General features: G+C 42.7%; 1 protein-coding gene across 2 annotated transcripts; it reads right to left on the bottom strand.

The window, feature by feature from the left end:
• Positions 1-1,584: 1,584 nt before the first annotated feature.
• mast3a (microtubule associated serine/threonine kinase 3a) lies at positions 1,585-26,801 on the bottom strand. 2 transcript variants are annotated; one of them, XM_070844491.1, is made up of 27 exons: positions 26,434-26,801; positions 23,478-23,566; positions 22,547-22,619; positions 20,348-20,368; positions 20,073-20,151; positions 17,077-17,234; positions 14,597-14,672; positions 14,146-14,355; positions 12,882-12,983; positions 12,170-12,302; positions 11,345-11,430; positions 10,992-11,077; positions 10,448-10,656; positions 10,149-10,287; positions 9,779-9,911; positions 9,513-9,678; positions 9,326-9,427; positions 8,869-8,991; positions 8,470-8,582; positions 8,147-8,328; positions 7,273-7,394; positions 6,987-7,175; positions 6,309-6,532; positions 5,959-6,081; positions 5,610-5,746; positions 5,094-5,278; positions 1,585-4,956 (listed from the first exon to the last, which is right to left on the bottom strand). In XM_070844491.1, exons 1-27 carry the CDS (start codon positions 26,517-26,519, stop codon positions 4,088-4,090), a joined length of 4,215 nt encoding a protein of 1,404 aa, XP_070700592.1. In that variant the 5' UTR covers positions 26,520-26,801; the 3' UTR covers positions 1,585-4,087. The 2 variants fall into 2 exon arrangements, with proteins under 2 accessions (XP_070700592.1, XP_070700593.1); XM_070844492.1 differs by lacking the exon at positions 20,348-20,368.

The raw sequence follows: 26,801 nt of genomic DNA, 5'->3' as shown, positions 1-26,801 counted from the left end.
TCAACTGTCGACGAGCACCGAAGCAACACGCTGCCGGAATAAAAGCTGCGTTTTTTAAGTGCAAAACCAAAAAAAAACCATAAAAGAAAAACACGAGCAGAAATCTTGAGTTGAAACTTTCAAACTGGGGCACAAGTCAGCGGCACAAAGTCTCGGAGCGCTCAGCACACTTGCAGCGCTTCCACCATTTTCCAGTACAGTGGCTGCTGCCGAGCTGTACTGGAAATGTGCAATAACTTGGAAAAACTCACCCGCGGATATTTCTTGACTCTTCTCACTTTTGGCTGCGGAGCTTTAACACCTCAAAGTGGCAGACCGAGTCCGTGTGGCGCTCTATCTGCGGACGAAAGCTTCTCGAGGTGCATCAAAACTTCTAGCAAACCCTCAGTTCACTCGGTGCTTCGCCCTTCTTTCTCTCGCTCTTTCTTTCTCTTCCCGTTCATGACTCCCTGCTCCCCTACACAGCCATTTTCCAGCTCAGCACGGCGCAGGGAAGGAGAGTGCGTGGGAACTAATATGAAGAGCGCGGAAAGTGCCGAAGCCGAGCGGAAAAGACCGAACGATTAGTGAGGGGTCACCGGCTGGCCTCGGCCCATAATGGAAATTTGAACCTGACAATCTTAAGCTGCAAGGCTGCTTTTTTACCCCAACCGTATACTTTAAGCTCTGTTTTATTGCAAAGAATCCTGTGCATATGAAAAAGGGAAAGTGCTCAACCACAAGTTAAATCTCTGTCTGATCCCCTGTTGGGTTACATAGGGACATGTAACCATACTCTTTATATACTTTTATTTTTTTTTTTATCAGCATCAGCATCACGGTGTGTTTCTCAGATCTTAAATAGTCCTCAAACTCATCAGCCTTTTCATGCATTTCTAGTTCTGTGACTGCTTTGGGTTTAATTCTGGAAAACAGTAGCCCACGAGGGACAAATCCTGGAAATGTATCTGTGCACTTTAGTCATTACTTATTGCAGTGTATCATTACTACACCGAGTAATTATTGCAGTATAGTGGTGGAAGAATTGCTGTGTTTCTTTAGAAATAGGTGGAAATACTTTGTTACATGTAAAAGTCCTACATCCAATTTCACTTAAGTAGAAAAGTATTAGTCATAACAATTAAGTAAAAGTAAAAGTACTAAGATTATTGGATTATCCTTATTGCTGCATGTATGTCTAAGCATCACTGTAATGTTGCAGCAGGTAAAGATGGAGCTCATCTTAACAAATACATGTATTTCCAGATAATTCACACGTTGAGTATGTTTTGTGCAACTAATCAACTAATCTGTTGCTGCAAAGTAACAGAAAAATGTCAAATCAATGAAGTTGGGTACAAAGTAAAATGTTATCTCTTAGAAATGTCGTGGAGTAGAAGTGTGAAGTAGCATAAAATAGAAATACTAGTATAGCACTCAAGTAAATATACTTAGCTTCTTTCCACCACTGAGTATTTACATGTGTTGATCTTTATTAGACCACAACTACACAAAAGAAAGATTATGATCTATTAGGTACCATAAATAAATAATATATTTATTATATAAATATCGTATGAGGGACAGATGACACGTACACACACGTCCTAGTCCCGGACATTGAAGCCCCTTTGCAATTCATTTATTTCAAGCACTGTTAAGACAATAAAAAAAACATACAATGTCACACCGGTCTGCATCAGATACCCACATGGTAGGAAATTCACAAAGGCCAGTTTGTCAATTGGAGTCGAGGGGTCAACTTTACCACACAAACACATGTAAACAACTGTGGGAAATATGTAGAATGACAGCTGAGCACCTATATGAAGACATGAAGTTTATCACACACACACACACACACACACACACACAAACGTAGAGATGAGAAGAGTCGTTGTGATGCTTTATTTTGATGTGTGATGCCAAACCGCTGGTATGGACTGAGCTGAGATCTCCACAACATGAACTCAGATTTAGATGATGATACAACGTAGACTCAAGAGATACTGTGACAGGTTGGTAGGGGTACAAAATAAAGAGACTGAATCCGAGGAACAAATCGAGATGTGTATTGCATCAGAAATTCAGAGATAAATTCTACACAGACACACGGCTTTTTCCCCCCGCAGCACAACTAACAAACCTCCAACTAATAACTTGAACCCCCACAATCTATAACCACTGTTCAACGCTTAGTATGTGCTAAACTCCCATTATGAATTCCCACATTAACAGCTCACTCAACCCTACAGAACACAAATGTGTGTGCCGTCATAAAACTAAGGGCACAGGACAAAATTTTCTTCTGTGTAACAAGTTAATCTGCAATAAGACTGGAAGCATTTTTGGTTGCCGACACTTCCAACAAATAAACGGCTTCAAAATGAGAACACGAACAATATAAACAAAATAAAGAGCACGCGGCTGAAAACCAAATCCCATATGTTCACACGTGCTAACAAAACTCTCACTTTAAAGCTCAAATAAGTGACTGAACATCAAATTAAAGAATTCAAGGCCCTTTTGATGAGATCAAGAAAAGAATATGTAAGATTGTGGGAATATTATACGGGCATGTGAAGCGTGCACAATCCTTTGACGCTGATCGCAATGCGAGATCAAGACCCTGCCACCTAAGTGACATTACACAATGTATCCGAGTCCATCTACCCCTACAAGGTCACTTTCAAAAACACCACCGACAGCTGTTATAAGGTCCACCACTGTTTATACAATATACACCAACAGCATAGGTTAGATTAGTACTGCAACAAGACTGTTTCCATATCAAAATTTACAAAAGGAAATCACCTCTACTAATTCCTTCATCCACGCAGGGCGTCCTGTTGAATTCACTGTCATTCACCTTTTTCATAATAATTTAACAAAACCATGACAAGTCCACACACATAATTTGCACTAAAATGTAAACACTCATTCATAACACACATTAAAAAAAAAAAAAAAACAGCCAAGGGAGCCAGTTTTGTTTGTTGCATCCACTGTACAATTTTTGAATCCCACAGATAAGGAGATCGTCCTGAAATATACATGTGCTCTAACTGTTATACGGCTACTACAACTTGTGCAAACACAGCTAGACTAGGTTTGTAAGGAGCTGGACGGAGGCTTGATTCAACAAGGTATTAGAGAACAGAGACAGTTTTATCTACACACCTGTATGCTGATCAGGTTATGATTCAAACCACTGCTAAAGGAGTGTCAGCACTGACGCACTTTATTACAGGACAGTCAGCGAGTGGAAGTAGAGCCCATGCATGCATGAAGCTTCTTATGTACAACTACAGTACCTCTTTTGAATGGTTCCTATGGCTAAACCATGCTTTGGCACCACGGCTAGGTTTCCAAATATTGACATATTTTTGTCCCTTAAATATGTTAACGCAAGGCCTGTGTTTGGGATCAATGAGTTCTAATAGCCACAATCTGTCAGATATCTTCTGAAGTTCTACGATACGTCGTATGTTGCAGGACAAACACTGTAAGTTTGTTTCAAAGACCCAATCCGAACACGAAACTACAACCAGTTCTAGACAGGCATTGAGGTATTTAAAAAAAAAAAAAAAAAAGGTACGATATCGACTGATGTTACCTGCCCTTTTCTGCACCTTCTGTAAAGCCACACTGAGTATTTGTTGCGTGGCTTTGCTTTTGTGCAATTCCTGAACTAAGAACAACTGAAGCGTCCAAGGCATTTTCAGCATCCAAAAGCATAAAAAGTCATAAATAAGTTTCTTCGATTAAAACGAAAAATATTTACAAAATACATCAGTTACAGGTGCCACAGTGATTTGAGAACCAAGAGAGAAAACAAGCAACCAGGAAGTAAACATAGTTTGGCAGTCATTATTCTGTTAACAGTGTTGCAGGATGCATATATTACTGAGAAACATTGATGTTAATTTGCTCTTCCGTCTTTGAGCAGCTGCTTGTGATGATTTGGGACTTGGTCACAGTTTTCTGGACACACATGCAAGGCCTTCAAATGTAAGTACAGTAGCAGGTCAGAGACTTATTTTCACTTTTCAGTCTCCTCCTGAGTGAGACTCTTGGTTGACCCATTATCCCTGGCAACGTGACACAACTAAAACCCTTCTTTGTCTTTTGACTTGGCTTTCTGCTGCGTTGTTGTACCCTGTGAACCTCTTCCTTCCAGCTTCACACTGGATTCTGTCTGGGCCGAGTTGATCCAGGACGCCTTGAACGCCTTCGGCTGCGTGACAGGAAGCACTGGGCTAGGCGTCGCCTCTCTCTCCTCCAAATCATCGAAACTCACTTCCTGCACGGCCTCCTGTTTCTTGAAGGAGTCCCTTCGCTCCGACAGAGCCAGCTTCCGCATCACCACCACTTCTTTGGAGTGGTGGTTGCCACCGCGGTGTTGTGGCGAGGAGGAATTGCGGTGGTGCTCGCTGCCTCCACTGGCCGTGTCCTGGTGGCCTCTCTGCCCTCCTATGTACAGCCCCTGACGGCCGTGCTCACCGACACAGACGAATCCTGTGGCTGTGTCCCCCTCCATGTCCTCCAGGCCCTCCCCCTCAGACAGGGGCACCTCCATGGTGTGGCGGCGGGTGCTGTAGGCCTTCCTGTCTCCATGGTACCCCCCTGTTGTCTTGTCTCCTGTCAGCTTCTCCGCTGACTGGACCCTCTTGAGTAGCGGCGATCGTGGCGGCTCTGCACTGCGGGGACGCACAGAATGGCGGGCGATGGTGGGAGGGGACAATGTCTTGCCATGGAAACCTTGTAGGGACTTGGGGTGACTGGGGAGGCAGGATGGAGAGCACTGGGGAGAGAGGGGCTGGGGAGGTGGGATGCAGGCCAGTGGTGAAGGAGGGATACTGCTGGTAGACTTGCAGCGGCCAGCTTTGGTGTAGCGACCCAAGACATGTAGGGAACTGGGCCGGGCCTGTGGAACAGGCGAGTTAGGGGAGCTGGAGCAAGGAGAGGAACTTGAATCTGGCAGAAAGAGAAAGAAATTAAGCAGTTTAGTAATAGTAGATATTTTTCACAAAGCATAACATAAAATCACACGACACAAAGAAACTGAAAGCTCCCTTTTTGGGAGGCAAGTGATACATGACATCCTCACTCACCTCCAGAGTGGTCAGGAGCAGGGGAGCGACAAGGCGTAGAAGGCCCAGGAGAAAGACTCTGCGTGGGGGAGCCGGAGAGGCTGTCGCTAGATGACTGGTGGAAACCAGAGGAGAAGCTACGACTGCTCTGCATGGGTGGAGGAGGCGTATGCTTAGACAGCTTCTTCAGGATACTACGCCGACGGCTGCATAAGAGGACAGAGGCGTCAGATGTGTGTTTTGTCTGCTATATTGTTCTTTGCTTTAACTTTTTCCAAGCTTACTTGAGTAGAAATACTCTATTCATTGAGTCTAAATTAAGCATTAGAGGTAAAACACAAAGAGACTAAGATCCATTCAGTTTTTGTTCGTTTTACAATTCATTAGTCATCACTCTAAGTTGTGAATGAGTCATTTAAGGTGAAGCTACAAATAGGTGTGATTTTCATCCAATGCATTTAATACTAAGCCTCAGGCACGAGTTCCAAATGTCAAACAGTAATGCTGCAGGTATGATTTCATTCTCCCCTCGTGTACCTGTCCTGTCCGTCCTTCTTCTTGCTCTTCTTGCTGCGCCGAGCCATCTTGGCCTTGTAGCTCACCTTTCTGGCAGGCCCCACCTTGATAGAAGTGTTCTCCAGCGCAGTAGTCTGCAGGGTCACCCTGTTGCCACTCTGATGAAAACAGATCATTAATATTAACACCTGTCTACAAGGCACTTCTTTCTCTTAGGAGTAGACCCACAAAATGATATGTAACCGGTAAGAAAGTATTAGTTTGTTTGGGAAACCTCAACAGTACATTTAGACCTTTCTGTACTTAAAAACATAGTAACATGTGTGCAGAAAATTATTATTTATAAAATATTAAGAGGTTATCCTCGTACCTTGAGCAGGAGCTCCACCACCTCAGTGTGGACGAGTCCCTGGACTGACTCCCCGTTGACGTGAGTGATGAGGTCACCGGCCCTCAATCCTGCCTCGTGTGCTGGACTGCCCTCCTCAACACACTGTTCACACAAACACATACAACCTCTGATAAAAACTACTGGTGAAGTATCTGTCAGGCTGTTACTATGACAATGTTTCACCAGTGCAATTATTTCAACCAATGTTTTCAGTTTACGTACTCTGTGAAAAAAATAAATATATCCAAATGCATACATGGAAACTACAAATACAAAGCTTTTCACATATGTATAACACAACCAGCTTCACCTGAGATAAGGACACATACCCAGACCATGTGGTGAACAGTGTAGACATCACTGTCTCCCATATAGACTCTGATGGCTCGTAGCGCGAAGCCAAACCTCTTCCCAGAGCTGTGGATGACCACAGGAGGCCTGAGGCAGCTGATGCTGACGGAAAGGTCCCGGCTGGGGGACGAGTCTCTGGACGAGGGGTTGGACGACAAGGACAGGGATGATTTGGGGCTCGTCGGAGGACCTGCTGAGTCATCTGGACCAGGAGGAGAAGATGATTAGAAAGGGCATCGGGTGACTCTGTATGGAGAGTTTGTGTTTCTGACTCACATTTTTCACCTCTCAGTATTTGATCAAATCACTTGTACCAAACTACTTTAACAACTATGCTAAAGATTGAGGTGATTCTACTATCTGCAATACTTGGCTAAATAATTAAAAAGGGAAATCATGATAATAAGATAAGTGACATTCTTATCTTGGCCACAGTATTAGTGTTTATGGTTTATGTGCATCAGGCTGTAGAGGGCACTGTAAACACATGAATAGTCTCATCATAAAAAGACAGATTGCAGTCGTGCCTCTAAAAGACTTGATTAATGGCTTGAAACTTGTGCAAGCAACTGAATCAGTACCAGCTTTCAGATAGGAACAAGGGTAAGATGGACACTTTGTTGACATTTTATAAATATCATCATCGTCCTGCCTACCTGGTGTGATGATGAGGGACAGGCCAGAGACGGAGGCAGATTTGGGGACTTTTCCAGAGGGGGATCTGGGTTTCTCTGGGGTCTCCAGTTGGTGGGCAATGCGCCGAGACGCCCCTCTTCTGAAGGATGGCCTGGTTCCTGTGCTGTTGCTCCGCAGCCGAATGCGGCGCAGGTTGGAAACCATCCCGTCTAGAATGAGGAGGTACAAGGTGTCACCTCTGATGGTTCATAATTGCATAACAACAGGAGAGGAGAATGTAGTGAGGCCTGGGTTGGTCAGTTTTACCTTCCTCCTCCGCAGAGATGGCGAAGCGAGGCATGATGTCGAGGCTCTGGGTGCTGTTCATCACCAGTGGGCTGGCGCTGCGTTCTGACTGGGAAGAGCTGGATGAAGCACGAGGACGCAGACTGCAAGGGGATACACAGTAAACATGTGGGAATTTAGTCAAATCAGATCTTGTAGAATTTGGGCAATTACTTATTCATGTCAAACTGTAAGCAACAGTGTTTTCCCCTTGAAAACAGTCACTAAAAAACAGATATACTCAAATTTGTTTTGATTTTTTATTTCCATTTGTGCAGGTGAATATGCTCTGGTATGTTACTTGGATACACCCAGACACTACCTTGCAGATGCTGCTCATTGCTTTTAAAATGCTGATTTCAGTCACTAAAGCATCACAATTGTGTCAGTAGAGGTCATATCAGTCTTTCATGTCGTACCAGTTAACTCTATTCAGGCTCACAGGGAGACCTGGAGCCTTTCCCAGTATGCACTGAATAGAGAGCAGGAAACCTGACACTGCATTCACACCTCAGAGCAATGTGAAATGCCCACCTGACCTGCTTTCACATTGCTTGAGCATACTGAGAAAACCCAAACTAACACACATACAAACTCACATCAAGGATCACATCTGTGTGAAGATAGTGTTAAACATTTAGAATGACTTATTATATATACTATTATTCCAAAAAGAACAATATCTTATACAATGGCTAATTTTGGATATAATTTGCCCTATATTTAATGAGAGCAAACGCATGTACATCTCAGATTTTTCATGAAATTTAAAAGCCAACAAGGCAAGAATAAGGGCTCGCTGTAATCTCTCTCCTCTCATTGGGAATTGAGACTCTCTCACGTTTCATGCTCTCACCTCCCCCTGTGTCCATCTGCCCTTCTGTCTCCACCAGCCAAGTGTTTGTGTCCATCGCCAGGGGAGAGGACTCCCCTGCCCTCCCATCGCTCCTCCTTCTCCTCACTGTGGCTTCGCTCAGATGACGACAAGCTCTGGTTGGATGGTGTGGAGGTGGACAGATGCTCTGTGCTGCTGTACACCTAGAGTTTAAGAAGAAAATGGTGGCAGAGACGTTCAATCAAGCTATCTGGAGGATTGTTTTCTCCAAGAGTGCACACCAATGTTTTACTTTGCGTTTTAATGCTGTGACATACACCAATAAGCACAGGAGAAATAAGTACCTTGCTGAAACGGTGGGCCACAGAGGAGAACTGTCGGAGCTCCAGAGATGATTCATCGTCGTTGGTTTCATCATCGTCATCTGAGCCCAGATGACAATAGCGCTCTGATCGCGCTGCAGGAAGCACAATAAGAAAGCATTAAATATTAACAAACTGGTGACACTGTTTGTGTCCTCACTGAAATTACCACCAGGCAATACTGTCAAATCAGATCTCTGCCCCCCAAAAACACATCATCAGTCTGACAGCCTATTCTCAAAGCGGTGTGTCCTCGTGTGTTTCTAGCAAAGGCGTGTCTAGGTTTGTCTGTGCATGTGCAGAGAGAGATCCATATTTGTAATGCAGTTAGGCGAGCCCATAATAGATCATGTCCATAAATCTAACTGGTCTGCCACTTACTGTCAAAGTAACTGGTGTCATCCTCAGTCTCTAACTGAGGTATGAATTCAGCTTTCTGCCTCAGGAGGCCGTTCCAGTCCAGACCCAGGAAGAACATGTGCATCTTCACCTCAGTTGTTCCCCCTGGAGAAAACAATAAACACATCAGACCAACAGGATTGGCTTTAGCGCCTGCTCATCATGGGGCTGGTTTACAATTTGTGAACAGTGTCTCCCTTGATATCCTAATATGGTAAATGGTCTGTATTCATGTAGAGCCTTTCTAGTCATTTCGACTTCTTTTCTCATTCACCCATTTACACATCATTCATACGACTATTCTTTAAGATGGTGTTTAGTGTCTTGCCCTTCGACATGCTGACTCATAGGATCCGGGATCGAACCACCTTCTGAATGGGGGACGACCACACCACCACCCTTAGAGGGCCTTCTCCGCCCATTTGTCAGTCACACTGACCTGTTCCCAGACGCTCCAGAGGGCTCTGTCGCAGCAGTCTGGTGATAAGGTCCTGGGCATCAGCAGGCAGAGCGTCCTCCCCGTCTGGCCAGATAATCTCATCTGGGCATAGAAGCACATACCAGTGATTCAATGAGGGGATTTTAATGCATCTACACAGACATGGGGACTAAAACGGATCTCTTACCATTGACCACCTGACCAAACAGCTGCTCTGGTGTGTCTCCAAAGAAAGGCACACAGCCCACTAAGAATTCATAAAGGATGATGCCCATAGCCCACCAGTCTACTGGCTTCCCATAGCCCTGCCTCAGGATCACCTCTGGAGCAATGTACTCTGGTGTACCACACACCTGTAAAAGGAAAAGCAGGTAAAGAGAGAAAAGACTGATGTTAGCAAAGGTCATAAACAACCTTAGAGATGATGAGAAACTGAGATGAGAGGAGACAAACCTGTTTGTCAATGAACTCTCTGGTATCCTTTTCAATATGTCCTTCATACAAGTTGGTGGTCATGTTCATTAGACCAATCTTTGACAGTCCAAAGTCTGTCAGCTTAATGTGTCCCATGGAGGTGATTAACAAACTACAAAAGGAGGAAGAAATGAAGAAGTGTTTCAACGTTTCATCAAATGCTAACCCGAAACATAGATAAGTCAGAAAAATCAAAGGCTGAATGAATCAGAAAATTCTGTTCCAACTTCAAAAAGATTGCCAGACTTTTAAAGATGATGGCAAGTCTGAAAATGATGAAAGCTTTAAAGTAATTAGGCGCCGCCTGAAACCAGAGATAGAAAAAATGAAATGTGAAATGAGGACTCACTTATCGGGTTTGAGGTCTCTGTGTACGATGCCGTAGTTGTGAAGGTATTCTAAAGCCAGGACAGTCTCTGCAAAATACATCCGTGCCATGTCCACGGGCAGAGGACCAATGTTCTTCAATAGGTTGGCACAATCTCCACCTTGAAGTACAAACACAGTCCAATGCTTTGTTAAAGCTTTCTGAAAGTCTCACGACAATGTGTTTACAGTGGCTGAGGATAGTGTGTGCCATATCTTGGTATTTAATAAAAATACCTGTCATCTTAATATGTCTGCATGGCCAATTCTGACCAACCTTACCTTCCACATACTCCATGACCATGCAGAGGTGCCTCCGTGTCTCAAAAGAGCAGAACATAGAAACCACAAATGGGTTTTCAGCAAAGGTCAGGATGTCCCGCTCCACAAACACCTGCTGGATTTGGTTCCTAAGCATCAGGTTCTGGCGGTTGATCTTCTTCATGGCAAAACGTTGACGGGTCTCCTTGTGGCGCACCAGAAATACAGCCCTGCATGGCAGGAGAAGAGAGGGAAGAGGGCAAAAGAAATGAGGAGGAAAGTTACAGGACAAGCAGGGATAGGACGGTTCATAAGGGAATGGCGGGTGCGGAGGGAGATACGTTGAGAGATTTTACAGGCAAAAGATGAAGAAACATACTCATCACTTACTAGTGAACATCAGTTCAGACTTGAAATGAAATTGTCCAGACAAATTCTAAGTGTAAACACACAAATACTACAACACATCCTCATTTTAGTTTCTTTTTCCGCTTTTATTGGGCTCTCTGCGGTGTCCACAAAGAGAGTGAGTCAGAACTCAAACAAAGAAGTCTGTCTAACTCACCCATAGGCGCCATTGCTAATGAGCTTGATCGTCTCGAAGTCGCTCTCCAGCGGTTTCCTACGAGGAGGGGTGCAGGCTGCTCGGCTCTGAATCACACACGCCCAAAAAAAGAGAGGAGGAAAACAACAGAAACTTAGTGGCTGCACTACTTCTGAAAAGCAAGAAGGCTGAACTGTATCTATCCAAGCAGCCCTTTCAGTGGTGTTTAGCGCTTCCTTATGACATTGTATATTATATCAGTCCAAGTGACGTTGTCTTACACGTTACATCACCCACCACCGTTTATTCTGTTAAAGCACGACTCAGATTATAGTTCACTTAAACTGCTTTATAACTGTTTAATAAGTTTGTACCTGTGTAGGTGTTGCGTCTCCAGTGTCATCAGAGTCTCTGCTGGACGCTCTGTGACTCGGACTCGTCTGCTCCAGATGGACCATCTCTGTTATAGCAGCAGACACACTGATCAAACTCCATTCAGCTTAAATGAACACCAGTGGGGACAAAGAGTGCTTATTGAACTTACTGCATTCATACTAACTGACTCATGATGCTTAAAAAAATTGCTGTGTTCAAATCATATTTGTTAGAGTTTTCTGTTTCTATGCTTTCTATGTTAACTGATTCAGGGTTTCCTACTTAAGTTGGATTATGCTCCACTCTGTTAAATATCATTGTGGAGAGCAATACTGACATGGAGTTCTGTAGAGGGAATATTTTAAATGCCCAATGAAGGGCACGGCAACACTAAGGCAGGAAGTACGACAAAAAAACAATTACAAAGGCATTGCAGTGCAAGTAGTACTAAATTGAGTAAATTACAATGAATGACAAGCGCTGTCCCCCATAAAAGGGTGTGCCTTGTTTTCATTTAAAACAATGAAGTGCTCTGAAGAATTAAAAAAAATGACACAAAACAATAATAATTACAGCAGCAGTAAAATCAGAAGATATAAAAAGCTTAGCCAGCTTATTATTTTCCCACATAATTAAATTTGTACAATGTTTCATATCGAGAGAGGAGATTCTTTTTAGAAATCTTATATGATTTTACTCCAGTAAAAAAGTGGACGTGCATTTTACTCAGTGGGATGAAGAGGATATTAACTCCTTACCATGTGATTTGCAAAAGCTGACTACTTGAATAAAGTAAATATTGTAAAAAAAACTCAGTGCTGCACCTTCCAAGGGATCCCTGGTGAGGCCGAGCTGGCTGATGATGTATCTGGGAATATCAGTCTTGATGCCATGGCCCACTTTGGCTTGACCCTCTGCCACCTCCAAACGTTGGTAAAACTCTTCTGGATCAAACTCCTGGAGAAAAGAGAGGAAAGATCATTTAGATTTCATTTATTTGGCAATGGCTTTTGCAAACACAAAAAAGGGACTCACTACTAAAACACTACAATAGGGCAGGAAAGTGATATATGAGAAATAGACAAAGTCTCCTGACAGGAAAGCTGAACATGACACACTAGGAAATAACAGGAAACACTACTGCAGTTTAATGACAGGGTTGGTAAGAAAGAAGGTTGAAAAGGTTAATTCAGCTAATTTCTTCTGCACTTGCAGGAAGAATGGGGTGAATATCTGGGCTTGTGAACTTCAGCTACACACCCACTGTCAAAATGAAATTGCTTATAAAGGACTACGACCCAAAACATCATCCTGTCTGGAAAGGTAAACTTGCTGTGGGCTTATTCCAACATGCAATTGTGTTATTATTACTAAAATTATCATTACGACAACATGTCATCAGTGTACGTGAGTCACCACTGACATCTGCTTCTGTAGGGACAGACATTTTGTTCGAGGCTCTAAACTGGTGAGCATCATGTTGATAATGCGTCACTCCTGCTCCTACACTGACGTCTGTCTGCCGTTGAGTCTTACCAGACACTCCAGGAGTCTGGCTGGCCTGGAGATGATGATGAGAATCTTCTTGACCAGTTTGGTGATGATGGTCACCTCCTCGCTCTCTGAGCGCTCATACGCCTGATCAGCAAAGGACAAAGGATGACAGATTATTACTGTGAATTAATCCAATTGGCACAAGCCACGAGGCAGCGCAGCTCGTCCACGGAGGCTGTCTGCACTTTGGTCTGGCTCATATTATTTTTAGCATCCATTTCATCTTCTTACATTATCTGTTGGTGATTCAGTGGATCAGGGCTGGTATTTCAACATCTTGCATCAATATTTCCTCTCTGCCTTGCCCGATTTATTAATAATTTATACATAGCACTTGTGAATACATTCATTGTCTCCATATCTTGGTCTAACATTGCCTTGCCTTTGTCAAACAGCAGGTTCTGAATCTGTGTTACAGACGTGGTGAGAAGAGTGACGTCAGTCAGGGTTCAGGTTGATCCACTGTAACTGTATTGTAACAGGTTTTGTGTGTTATCCTGTCAAACCTGATCAAACAAGATTTATTTCTAAGAACAGTCTTCAGAAAAACAGCTATAATTCAGACATTTCTCTATGTGACAGTAGTGACCATTTGCTTAAAATAAACTCTTTCCATGCTGGAAAGTTATTTTCATGGTGACATTAAAGAATAATTACAGAAATGTGGCTTAAGTGGAAATTATAGATGAAATAATGTCTGTCCCTGTTGTATTGTGGGATACATTAAGCTACTAGGAGACTGAATGAGCTCAAGAAAGCACTGCATCGACTGTACTGCGTGGCACTTTTATTAAAATATGGACTTGATGTTAAATTATCCAACTTTCTGAGTAACAAGAGAAAGTCATTTGGAACCTGAGTCTGCAGCAGAAGCCATGATCCATTTTGCAGATTTGCTGGAAAGGTTATGTAATAAATCATTATATAATCAAGCATTTGACCACTGCGCAGATCTTTATAATATAAAATGACAACACCGTTACTGGCCAATGAGCTGGAATCAGCACTGACTGAGATCCAATCAAACAGGCAATTTCAATTCAATGTTCCCAGTGAGGCTACAGTATAGCACGCAATGTCCCAGAGGGCAATCTGAGCTACCAACAATCAGAAATGCACTGATGATATCTTAGGAAGAACAAATACTGGCGGAACAGTTGCAAGACTGAGTAATAATCAAAAAAGTAAACAAAACTGTGATTGTTCAGATGGAAAAACTGTTTTTTTAAAGATGAGAAACACACACCTCATGCAGCAGCTTTTCCAGCTTCTCCTGCAGCTCCATAAAGTACCTGGAGGTGACCAGGCCTTTCTGGGACTTGTCCAGACAGTCTCTGGCGAGCTCCACCAGCTGGTGCTGAATGAATCCCAGCACACCATCAGCCAGGGGCAGAGCAGTGCCTGGGGAACACTCTGCAATGATGTCGAGCAGCTGACCCTCCATCTGGGCTGTCGCCTGGGAAACAACCAGGATGGAAGACTTCATTTGAAATGGTGACAACAATATTGTATTAACAATTTCTTTACACTTGGTCCCCACAGGTGAGTGGTCTAAGATTTTGACTTTGCCAGGAGCGTTAAAATCTCTGTCCTGGTTTCTAGTCTTCTTCTTTGTACATGAAGATGCATTAGCGCCACCGATCAGAGAGAGAGAAAGAGGGCAAGAAAAAAGAAGGCAGTAAAAGCACAGGGTATACCTTAGGAAAGCGTTCTTTGTAGACGTGATTCATCATGACAATTTCATTGTCAAATGTTCCACAAGTCCGTCCAGGGCTGGATGAGAACCAGATAAAAGAGAAAAGCAGCAAAAACGGATTACAGATATATCGTCACAAAAGGAATATTATATCATGTTTTTGCACAAATAATCATTTGTGGTTTCTACATTTGAATTGCATAAAAACAAAAGATCTGATTTGTAAAGTGATGGAGGTGGTGGAGGAGTGACAGATGGGAGAGGCTGACACCACAGAGTAAGTTTAAAATTAAGTGCTTAAGACAAACACTGATACACTGAGGCTGTAAAACAATGTCAATCACAAACACTGTCTTATTAAAGCTACAAAAAATGTACCAATTCCTTACGAGTGAACTGCAACTGTGTGACTGAAAGTGTTTACTGCCACCCCAGCTCATAAACACAGCATATTTGAAAACGACAGTAAGTAGCTGATCTAAGTAGTTCAGATCAGCTTCTCATCTGCAGTATCCATGACCACATCTGTTGTGTGCACAGGGCTTGAGTTACAAGAGGGCACCTTTAAAAATTACAAATCAATGTACTGTCATCACTAATATTAAAAATAGCCACCCTGGGCGCCCCCATACATCACATACTACAAATAACAATATCATCATGTGACGAGCACTTTACTATTTCTGGGTAACTACAACAGTTGCACAGCAGTGGTTTTATTTGAGGGCAATAGCAACACTTAACCCCTCGGGAACTATTCAGGGGCAATAAGAAATGCTTTACACACCCTCAGGAGCTATTTCAGAGCAACATTGACACTTGTCAGTCATCTACTCCCAGTAGTAATTTTGATGTGTTTTAACAGCATTACAAAAGTCAGTTACATTAATTTTATGAGCCAAGTACTCAAACAGATTAACTAAGGAAACCCTGGTGGAGTTTTTTCTCTAATGAAATTATAAGATCGTTTGTGGAATCTCATATTCAGTCTGTGAGCAGGAGTCGCATTAACAAACCATCAGAAAGAAAAGCTGTCTTTACTGGATATCTAAGTATATTTACTTAGTATAAACTTTTAGAACCAAACTAGAGAGTTAACAAACCTATACCATTTTTTGACTTGACTATATACTTCACCATTTTCTCATCAGCTTTCAATCAGAAACCTAAATGTTAATATGTTTAAATCAATAAATGCTAAATACCTTACTAGACACAACAAGCAGAAAACAACCACTTCTGCCTCAATTTAACAGTGAATGAAGACAATTTCTGAAAGGACAATGAACAAAGCTAACTAACATATCTAGAGAGCATCTAGAGCCTTCTGAGTATGTGGCACAGGCAGAGACTCCTCGCAGGAAAAACAACCACATCAAGATGCTGCCAACACCCTCTAGAGTCAATTATAAAAGTCTCCAGCAACCTCAAAACTCCCCACCGCGAGAGCCACTTGGAGAGCTTGTTGAAGTGTTTGATGAGAGCAGCGATGCAAAATGATGAGGAAATGCAATATTCTAATCCAGGGGATCATTAACTAGCACAGAAGCTTTTTTTTTTTTTCCAGTACCACATAAAATAATCATCCCACCATATTCAAATCCTCCCAGCCAGGATTTCATTATTTATAATCATACATGAAAGATGTTATGAAACATTAAGCCTATTTTTGTCGGTTTGAGGCAGAGCAGCAATCTTACCAAATGTGACATGACTTGTTTACTTTTCTCTTTACAGCTCTGCTACTAAGTCGCACATTGATGCTAAAGGCAGGCTTTTTTTTTTTTTTTTATGGCTGCGGTGCTCCTGACATCATTTTTTTCTCTCTTTTTATTTTAAAGTTATTCTAAATCTTGCGTGAGCTCTCTGATGGAAGGAAAACAGGGTCCAGGGTGTATCGTGTCTGTCACTACTGTCACTACTGGTCATTGTATGCCTCAAGCCTGTGGAGGTGGAAGGCAGCAGCATCTTCAATTAGTACTGCAGAATTTTCCAGGCACGGTGGAGCAAAAGCCGACGTGGATACCTCTTGGCTGGGCCAAAGAACTGACAAGTAAATGTTCACTAACAGGATAATACTAATGGGAGAAAAGGCACGCTGGTTCAGTAATGAAAAACACAAATGATCTATGGTCTGTTCTTCTCTTTCTTTTACACTACTGGCACTTAAATGAGTTGTTTCATTTAGAGAGGTTTGCACAGCTAACTACATAACTAACCCAGCTAACAGAGGAGGACTTGACTACATTTCAGCCACACTAGCTCAAGTGTGAGGCTGAGGCTGCTTATTTTAACCCTGGTTACAATAGTATGTAACTTGTGAAATAATTTTATTCATAAATAACCATTGGTAATGTTAGTAGTGGTGGACTAAGGGCTTCATTTTAACATTAACCTGCAACATCAGCCAGGTCAGACCACAAACACAAGCAGCTACTATATCTACGCAGTACAGATGTTGCAGGATCAAACCCAGGCTACCTGAGACTGCGTGAACGGAGCCTGACAGGGGGCGAGGAATGTGCTCCTTCTTCGTCTGCCACGCTCTCCGTGCTCCGGAAATGTTTGAACAGGAAGTGGAGATCATCTTGAGTGGGCTGGAAGGGCAACTGGTGCAACAACTCCTGGGAAGAAGAGGACTGTGAGGGAAAAAAAAAGAAATGGGGTATGTAAAAGAGAGATAAGTGACAAAGAGCAGTGTACAGACGTCAGTGATCTGGAATATTCTGGAAATACATAATAAAACAATAAATGGCTGAATACTCAATCATTTCAGACTTTGTCTACTTTTAATTGCGCATTTGTATCCGTGCTGGCTTGTGCTTCTACAGCTTTGACGATATAACATTCTGTGTTAAATGTGCTTCCTCTAATAGGAGATTCACACCACTACTCTCTCTCAGATTCACTCAGTATCCTGTGAACACTCAGAGTCTTAAAGGCTTTCATGTTCCACTATAGATCTGATTAAGATTTAACACTTAACAAGGGCTTGCTGAGAAAGGCTTGTGCTGCAGTGAGGCAAAACATCATAAATCCTTTTCCAGATTTAAAAAATGTCTCTGTGAGCTTTAGTGTTGTGCAGGACTTTTCTTTACTGCTGCAGCATGCCAAGAGGCAGGCAGCAACGGCTGTTGCGTCGGCCATGCACGCATTCGTTTTCTCTTTCCAAGCCAAAATGTGTGACACGCAGCCTGGAATTTATGAGTCCCTCCCATCTGGCTGGGATCTTGTGTTTCACTGGAGGAAGAGTAAAGGGAAGAGTGGCTCATCTGACTGGACGAAGAAGATACCCCGAGGAGGAAACTAGAGACGTGTCAGAGGCGAGCGAGAGCAGCATAAAGGCCTCACTGACAGCGAGCCTGAAAGGGACATTGTGTGGGGAGGGCTGACCTCACCGTCTCCGAGCCATGTGGTTGGCCATACAAAATTACAGCCGTGGCAGAGGAGCCGGGTATTGTTTTTACAGCCAACTGCAGCTTCAATATGACTTTCAAGACAAAGTCTCAAGATAATGAGAACAGAAACCACTGATAAATAGCTGATGGGCGTAGCTGGGCAGCATGGCACGCTCACTGTCCGTTTAACTTTTCCCAAAAGCAAAAGCTGCGTGAGGAAATGTGAAATCCTGTACAGTCCCTCCTCATTTGTGATGTCATGCAGGAAAAAGAAAGCATGCATTTCAACAAGACCAATGTTATTTTAGTGATAAGATTCATTATTCCTGTACTTTCCCTCAGTCAAAAGGGGCTACATAGAGTAATGCTCACATCATTTTGGTATGAAGTCATTTCTTTAGCGAGGGTGGCAAACACTTGAGACTTCCCAACAGGGGACATTTAAGGGGTCTGAGAGAGGATGAAGGATCAACAATATCAGTCCTCTAACAGGGGTAGCTGTATGTTCCTATGTTTTACACACTTTTTTGTCTGGTTTTCCTCTCTTAGTTTGTTCTCTTGTTGTCTTGCTTTTTAACTACCTCACCCATTGATGTGCATAAAATCTGCCGAGCAATTATAATTGTGTGTTCTTTTAGGTTGCAATGTTGTTACGTAGATAAAATGGAAAGATTGCTCTTATGCACCAGTCTGGACTACGTTCAGCAATAACCTGCAACATAAATACTCTAATTCCATAAAAAAACAAAGTCTTTATAAGTGTATTCAGCCAGATAAACTTCTGTATGTATAAAACCACCATCGTTAATCTTATCTATACAGTGTGAATCATTCCAGGAAAACTTTGGGAAAGGCATCTGAGGATTCATTTGTTCTTCCTGTCTGCGGTGGAAAGTTTGATAAAAGGCCGGTGATACAGAGATGCATCATCATCATCGGACATTTCCTGTTGTGACTGAGTCATCCATCCATCTCCAGTCAGCTGTTTTGTATAAACTGGCTGCAGAGAGTACGGTCGGCCACATTGTCAAGTAACAGTGTTGTGACAGTGTGACGTTCAAAGTGTGTTTACTTGCATCGGTTAAAGACTATTTCAGCTGTTATGTTGAGTTTAAACGCTTTGCCAATATCACCCCACTGTAGACTTGAAAGATTCAAAGATAGATTTTGGGTGACATGTCTCTTTAAATGTTTACATGGGCTGGGTCTGAATCACTTTTGCGCAGTATATCAAATAAACATGCTTGCAGCCTTTAACTGTGAGCTGTTGGTCAAAAGATGTAAAACACACTTTCACAGCTCATCTAAAATATGGCCCAGGTGCTGAGCCCCTCTATAAAAGGACTCACTCAGTAAACGGGCCTACTGTAAATCAGCAACCATTTATAGGTGGATTTATTTCTTACACTGTGTGAAATCTGATGGGATTTACAGTTCAGTCAGTCAGCACCATAAGTTTACAAGACACCACAGCACTGTAAACTGATTGATACACTGAGTATGAGTAACACAAGGAGCTAAATGGTCCCATGGCAGTGGTTTAGAAAGAGGTTGAATATCTGATGAATGAAAGAGACAGACAGAGGTACAGAAACCTCAGTTCAGGCTTTGTACAGCTTTTTTAGAGTAAAATTCAAGCACTTTTTGAGCATTTTGTATGTAATGTATGTATGAAAGGCAGAAATGTCCAGACTCTCAAAGCCTTTATCATCATATCTGAATTGTTACTACAAATGCACTTTTTCAAAAAAGAACTGGTAAAATACACAAAAGTAACAACAGAATTCCTTTATACCCAAATACATAGATGTCTTTGGGTATAAAGGAATTCTGTTGTCACTTTTGTGTATTTTACCAGTTGCTCACATTAACTTTGACTTTATATTTTGATTAATGCTTGCCAGGGATTACATAGAGCGCTTTTCAAGGAGTGCATTCAAATTCATTCATGCCTTTTCCAAACCTGTTAAAATCAAGGATTTTCCGAGTGTTCAAGCCTTTGCCAAACCCTGTCACTAGCACTGGTGATTACAAGGAAATACAAATAAAGACAGACTTTGAGAAAGAGTCTTAGCTTACAGATACTGATGAACTGGGGGCATTGGTGCAGTATCCAGACGAGGGAACCGACGCCACAGACCACCTTCGCCCATCCGCTCTGCAGAAACAAAACAGTAACAGACTGCTCAGGGGTAGCTCCGCATCACATAGAAACCTACACATCCTGTTGACGCAATCTTCAAAGAGTTACGCATGCAAATGTCACTTTCTAAATCAGCTCTGCATGCAAGTTTAAAGCAATAACATCTGATGCTTGACACTGTGTTGATGAAAGGAGTTTTTCATTTTCTTACCTTTCAGTGCGGGCCAGTTGGCTGCACAGATGCATAAACAGGAAGACACAAATAGAGAGGAAGAGAGAGGAAGACGAGCAGCCGCAGACACCAAGTGAGAAAAGAAAATAAACGCTGTTTAATGATAGTGACAGAGTAAGTCTGGCTGTCAGAGCCATAGCCCTGTTTGTCTGTCACAGTTTGCAGCCAGTGGCTGTCTGCTGCTGCTGCTGCTGAACACCTGCCAAAATGTTATCATACTGCAGCACTGAGACCCACAGACAATTAGCTTGTGACTCATTACACACACACCACAAAAATACACTCATAAACAGCATTTACACATATACCATGAGCCACCCACCCAGACCACTACTACAAACAGAAAACCCCAACCTTTATGTAGGAAATTTCCACTTGTAACAGTGCCTCCATCTCCATTGTCCCCCCTATTTTTCCATCCAATATGGCACTCTGTGGACGTGGCCCAGTTTCCCTGACTGATTCAATCTGTGGTGACAGGGATGGTCGAATGTTTTCTCACACAAACCAGCTCTTGGGGACGTGTAGCTAAATCAGGGGTGACACAATGAAATTGGGTGGTTCTGCCCCGAGTGTAACCGAGATCTGAGGATTAATCAGGGGAATTAGATTTGTGTTTTCTCATCTGATTCATAGCGGATATGTATTTCATCCGCTATGTGTTATTAAACACTTTACTACTGATACTAGGTTGTTGCATTAAGGTCCAGCAGCGCTTAAGAGGATAGAAGCTAGGATTAAAAACATGGTTTTAAAATCGATGTGAGAATCAATACCTGAGCTGTAAAAGGGGGGAAAAAACTATTATGGGCCACAGCGCTGGCAAGTCCGCACACCCCAAGGTTAAAAAAAGCATTTTTAATGGTGAAGAGGGAGCTGCAGCTACACGATTATACCTCGCTCTTGAGATGGCTCCTTATCGCCTTATTCATTCATTTGCATTTTAAAAGACTTATTTATTCTTTGCGTGAATGCCAACTATTGTGTGTCTGCCTCGTTCATGTTTACACGACAAAATAGGTGCACAAACAGCGGGGGGGTTTATACAGCTTGTGTGAATACCAAATAAACCCAGAGGAGCTCTCAAAAGTGCAGGCACAGCATCCGTCTCCACGCTGGCAGCTTAGAAAGTCTCAATAAATTTAGATGAATCATGCACACTTGTGCGAGGCAATCCTATCAGGGGACATCCCCTCTCCGTCCGCGGGCTTGTGGTGCAATATGCCACACTGCACTGCAACATTAAATGCTAATTCATGGCACATGATATTTGAAATAAGCAGCATTTACATTTAAAGTAGATCCAGTGAGACAGCAGCAGCATATTCTTAAATCTTCTAGGATGTACTACAGTGTGTACATATTATAAACACATGAGCCTCACCTGCTGCCATTTTACCCAAAATGCCACTAGCAAGTCAATAACACACTATTTTCTGCTACTGCACGAGGATGCCAGTTCTAGCTACTATTCCTCCAAACCACTGTGACTCCATACACTCTTGCAAGAAGCCTGATGAGAGGGCAAGCTTTCCAATTTTTCCCCATAATCACAGCAGCCCTGAATAACGAGTGTGTGCACCGAATTGCTGCCTTAATTGGCTTGACAAATGCCAAGGCCCATGTCCAGCTAGTGTCCCTGGGGCCTTTCTGGGGCTGGTTGGATTTGCTTCTCCATTGCCTCATTTCCACTACAGGGGCAAAAGGGAACAAGCCAGGGCATGTTCATTATTCATGCTACTCAGTCTCCTCCAAAAACCAAGTTTCTTAGGTTACTGAAGCGTTTTTATTGCAATGCGCTCAAAATAAGTGAAAACCGATGATGTTCTGGTCAAGTTTTATTTTTGTTTTGAATAGGTAGGACATTTTAAAAAGTCTCATGAAGCAGCTTGGCTATCTCCAACTCTCATTGCAGTTTCTAGTTACCACTCTTTAGTGATCCGTGAATGGAAAAATGAATATTTCTGTTGCCGCTTATGTCTTACTCTGAACCTTCTCCAATGTTAAAATATGCATTTAATCCACTGTATTTTGGAGGCATCTGCTATGCATTCTATCAAACTAACCAATTTTCCAGTGTTTTGTATGAGGTGGGGAAAATATAACTGTAGTAGCACGGCTGACATAAAGTGCCTTAGAAAAAAATCCATATTAAAAAGCACTCAAGTTCACTCTTACCTTCGGGCAAACTGGAAGTTGGCAGAGGTGCTGGCAGAGACATTTCTGGGGCTTTCAGAAGGGCTGCTGCCAGCTGAGGAAACAAAAAAATATCACAAATTTACACACTTTGAAAATGAGTGGAAGCTGAAAGTAGTAGTTACTTAATTTAACTCCAGTTCCATGAGTATGTGCGCAGCCCGTTAGAGGGGGTAGCACGTATAAAATACAATAACAGATGTATACGACTCTCCATATGTTGAATCATTACATGGGTTGTTTTACGTGATCACGTTGTAACTGGTTTTAATTCACAGTTGAACCAGAGACAATCACATCTTTTAGTGCCACTCCCACAGCAGATAACTAGACCTATTTCCTGCCAAATCAAAGAATCTCAGCTTCAGCAGACGGCAGGGAGTCCTGCTGTTGATCACACCACACCACACACTCTTGAGAGGGTCACTGAAGGGTTTCAGTGCCAGCCCCTGAGGGGAAAGCACTACCACACCCTGACTCACTTAAAGAAATGCTGTAGAGAATGAATGAGGCTTCATATAGCAATTCAGGCAGCTGGATCAAGGAATGAGCAGTGTCCCGGAAGCTAAATTAAAAATATCATCATGAAAAGGAACACTATTTTATGGCTTATGCCGTACACTGTGGGCACATTATAGTCTAACAGCAATGAAAACCTAGGAAACACACCAGAGGGAATCCACTGCCTGTCATGTGCCACACTGCATCACAAATAAAAACCAGGCTGAAGGCATATAAACTCCACAGAAAGGCTGACGTATTGGTCTCATGCCACAAATTAACTTTCATCTTTTCATTCCATCTGATTACATCTCTGTCCTGTAAAGTACGTCTGATAAGTCTCTAGACTAATTGCCGAACAATAATCACACTGAGTCGCACAGTCATGCAAATAAAAACAACACACAAGTACCTGTGGCAAGTGGGAGAGGCGAAAGCGGTCGTGACAGCGTGGGCGACGGGGTCCCAACCGCCAAACTCCTTCTCTTGTTGTTACGGGAACTGTGAGAAGAGGAAAACAAACACAAGAGAAAACATTTGCTTATGCAATGCAATTACAAACACGATCACGCAGCACATGTAACAGTCTCTTATGAGCGCAGCGAACAGTCCTGCCAAAATAAAGAACGAAAAACACCGTCAACCTATGAACTTGAGTTGTTGATTGTGATAAGAAAAACACTAATAACTGTAATGACAGTGGCAATGGTGTTTATACATAAACATACATGCATAGCTACAAACATGTGTGTATGTAAATATATAAACACACACACACACAGAGAGCATGTACTTTATCAGTTTTAGCTAATGTGGCAACACCAAACAGCTCACATTTTTATGTTCTTATATTTAGGAGAATAAAAGTATTTCTGGCTGCAAGAGTGACCAAAATAATGGAAATACATAAAATAAACGAATACCCAGGAAATAAGGAGTGTGGAGGCAGTGTAGTGAGGTATAATACTCAAGTATCAGTGATGATCTGATGAGGTTTCCTGTGTCTGAAAGTATTTTAATGTGAGAATATGGGAAACATCTGGAAAGAGCCGTGTGCTTGTACCAATGGGAGCACCTGATCCTATAAAAACAGCCTTGGCTGGCTGTTATACAACAATGCAGAGAAATAAGTGGGCCCGGGGACTCCAGTGACTGTGCAAGGCCATCACACTGTGTTTATACCATTAAAAGATCCATCGCCATGGACAAACACAATCGTTGCCTACACGTACACAACACAAACTGATCTATAAGTAAGAAAATCAATGATCAGATTGTTTTTCCATTGCACAATCAGGCAGGGGCTCAGCAGTTGATGCAACTCTGGATGCAAGATTTTTCTAAAAACATACCAGCTGTCTAAGATACCAATTTTTAGAAAGTCAGGTTCAGTTTTGATTCAGACCATGTCAGAGACGTGTTGTTTCAAAACTGCTGGTATTTTTTTTAACTGATTAAAACACTGTTCCTTTTTGCTGGAACAGTTTTCTTCCACTTTGGTATATTTTGTTAGAAATTTTAAGACTGTTACTGTGCAGCTTTTTTAATAAATGCTAAATCAGTAAGCCCACCTCTTCTTTGGAGCTCTGTTAAGAAAACCATTTTCTTTTTAAAAATCACAGATAAAAGTGGTGACTGGCAGAGCGGTTTAAAAGCCGGCAGACATGACGAACTAGCATTTCTTTGAGTACTACTCAGCCACAAAGATGCCAGTGTAATTATGATGCAGTTACTTTAAAGTTCAAATGTTATTTTGTCCACTTCCTGTCCGTTTGTGCAAATATGATGCCGGAGGCCTCTGTATGCCTGGTATTCGCTCTATCTGTGCTAAAGTCTTCATTGAGAACAGTATTAGATCCTTTTTTATCCTTTGTTTTTACAATCCCCTCAAAGCTGGATCTAATCCCATCATGCTCTCGGTTTCATGCTGGTGATGTCGATGCCGTCTCTACCTCTCTTCTGGCAATGACCTAAAATAATTGAGGGGCTGAGACAAAACAGAGCCTGACATTTCTGGGTCGATGCTGAGGCAGATTCACACAGTATATGGCCCCCCAACCCAAAAAGGCTCAAAGTGGCAAAGATGGCACAGCAACAGAGAGATGGGAGAGCCAATAAATGCTTGACTTTGGCTTCAACGACAGAATGATGCTGTGCGCGCACCATTTTACTCTTATCAGAAAATAAATACACAGACACCCTTTTCACACAAGTGAGCATGGCAAAAAAAAAAAGAAAGAAAGCGTTGCATGAAGGCACCACTGTTCCACACCATGACCACGAGAGCTTTATCATCAGTTGGCAGTGATAAGACTACTCATACATGTGGGACTAACAATAGTGGTTTGTAGGACTCGTACAGACAGCCATGTAGCATGATGAATGTAGGCCACTGAGATGCACGCTTGCATCTTTCACATGTCTGCTGATGGTGAAGGACTGCATTTATTCACTGAGCTGCATTCAATGTCATGCTGGTGCATGACTGATGCATGAACCCATGCTGCACTGAATAAGTGGATACTTTGACTCCCCACAGAGCGCAGTCAGCACCCTGTTAACAGTTAGAAAAACTGCATTACATGAATTTAGAAGATGAGAGCACAGCTTTTCTCCACATAACTTCACCCATTAGCAATGTCAATGCAGTTTATGCCGCTGACAGCAAGCTATAACAGACGCATACTGGGCCAGAATCACAACAAAATAACATTTCACTATGGGAATAAAGGGGGAAACGACCGAGGAAATAAAAAAGGGCGTAAATTACGATAAGATCACTTTGAACTCACTGACCGCCAAAGACACACAGAGTCTTTACAGGGAGGCAAATTTGACCGCTCTGATTAAATGTATCTCACAGATTAGAACAAATCTACAACACCACAGTCCCACTAAGTACATCAGGGTATCGATCGGCACTTTGTGTCGCTGCATGCGACAGCTGGTAGCAGACAATGCAGTCTGCCCACATACACAACACTCTACAATGGCCACGTTTCTCCGTCGGAAACCAAACCTTGGGCGGATGTAACCGACACATACAGCTACAGTAACGTTAACGCACAGTCGGCTACCACAGACACCACGATGGTATTATCAATCCGAGCTGCAAGATGATCATATTACCAGACACTGTGTGTATTGGGGAGGGGGTTGCGTTTACGTGCTGTGAATCAAACGTTCAACAAATTGCTGTTTGTCAGACAGTGAATGGCTCAGCTCAGCGGGGAGCTGATGACAACTACAGGCCGAGCAGACGTTTTCGCTTTGCAGCAGTTCAGTCCAGACTGCACTGCTTTTGTGCCTCCACGTTTAAAAAAAAAAAAAAAACAGTCTGTCATTAACACGGGCTATGTGGTTGTTACCTTTTTGATCTTTTCATCATGGCCCCAGTCACAAAACTAGTTTTGTAGCTCGGCAACACGGTCCAATAGTAGTTTTGGTCAGACATGGTGATGGTGGTGACCGATAAATCCGATGCAGATATGCTAATTGTCCTCTTGTTACAGTGGGAGCATCATGTCAGACAGTGTTGTTTTTGGTGGCGGTTAGGCCAGTACGCAGTGTCCAACGGCAGAAACTCCATTCAGCTTCGGTACAAACTGACCCCAGACCCACTGCACGGCGGCTCGGTGGCGGTGAGCGACCCCGACGGCCATGTCCCCGCTGCTCCTTCTCCCTGTTACCGGCGAAATGTCCGCGACAGTCGGTCTCCCGCGGGATGCGACATTAC

This window comes from Pempheris klunzingeri, chromosome 15, assembly GCF_042242105.1.
Source record: "Pempheris klunzingeri isolate RE-2024b chromosome 15, fPemKlu1.hap1, whole genome shotgun sequence".
In the NCBI taxonomy this organism is placed as follows: domain Eukaryota; kingdom Metazoa; phylum Chordata; class Actinopteri; order Acropomatiformes; family Pempheridae; genus Pempheris; species Pempheris klunzingeri.
Note: the sequence above shows the minus strand (reverse complement) of the source record. Positions and strands in the feature narration are given on the sequence as shown.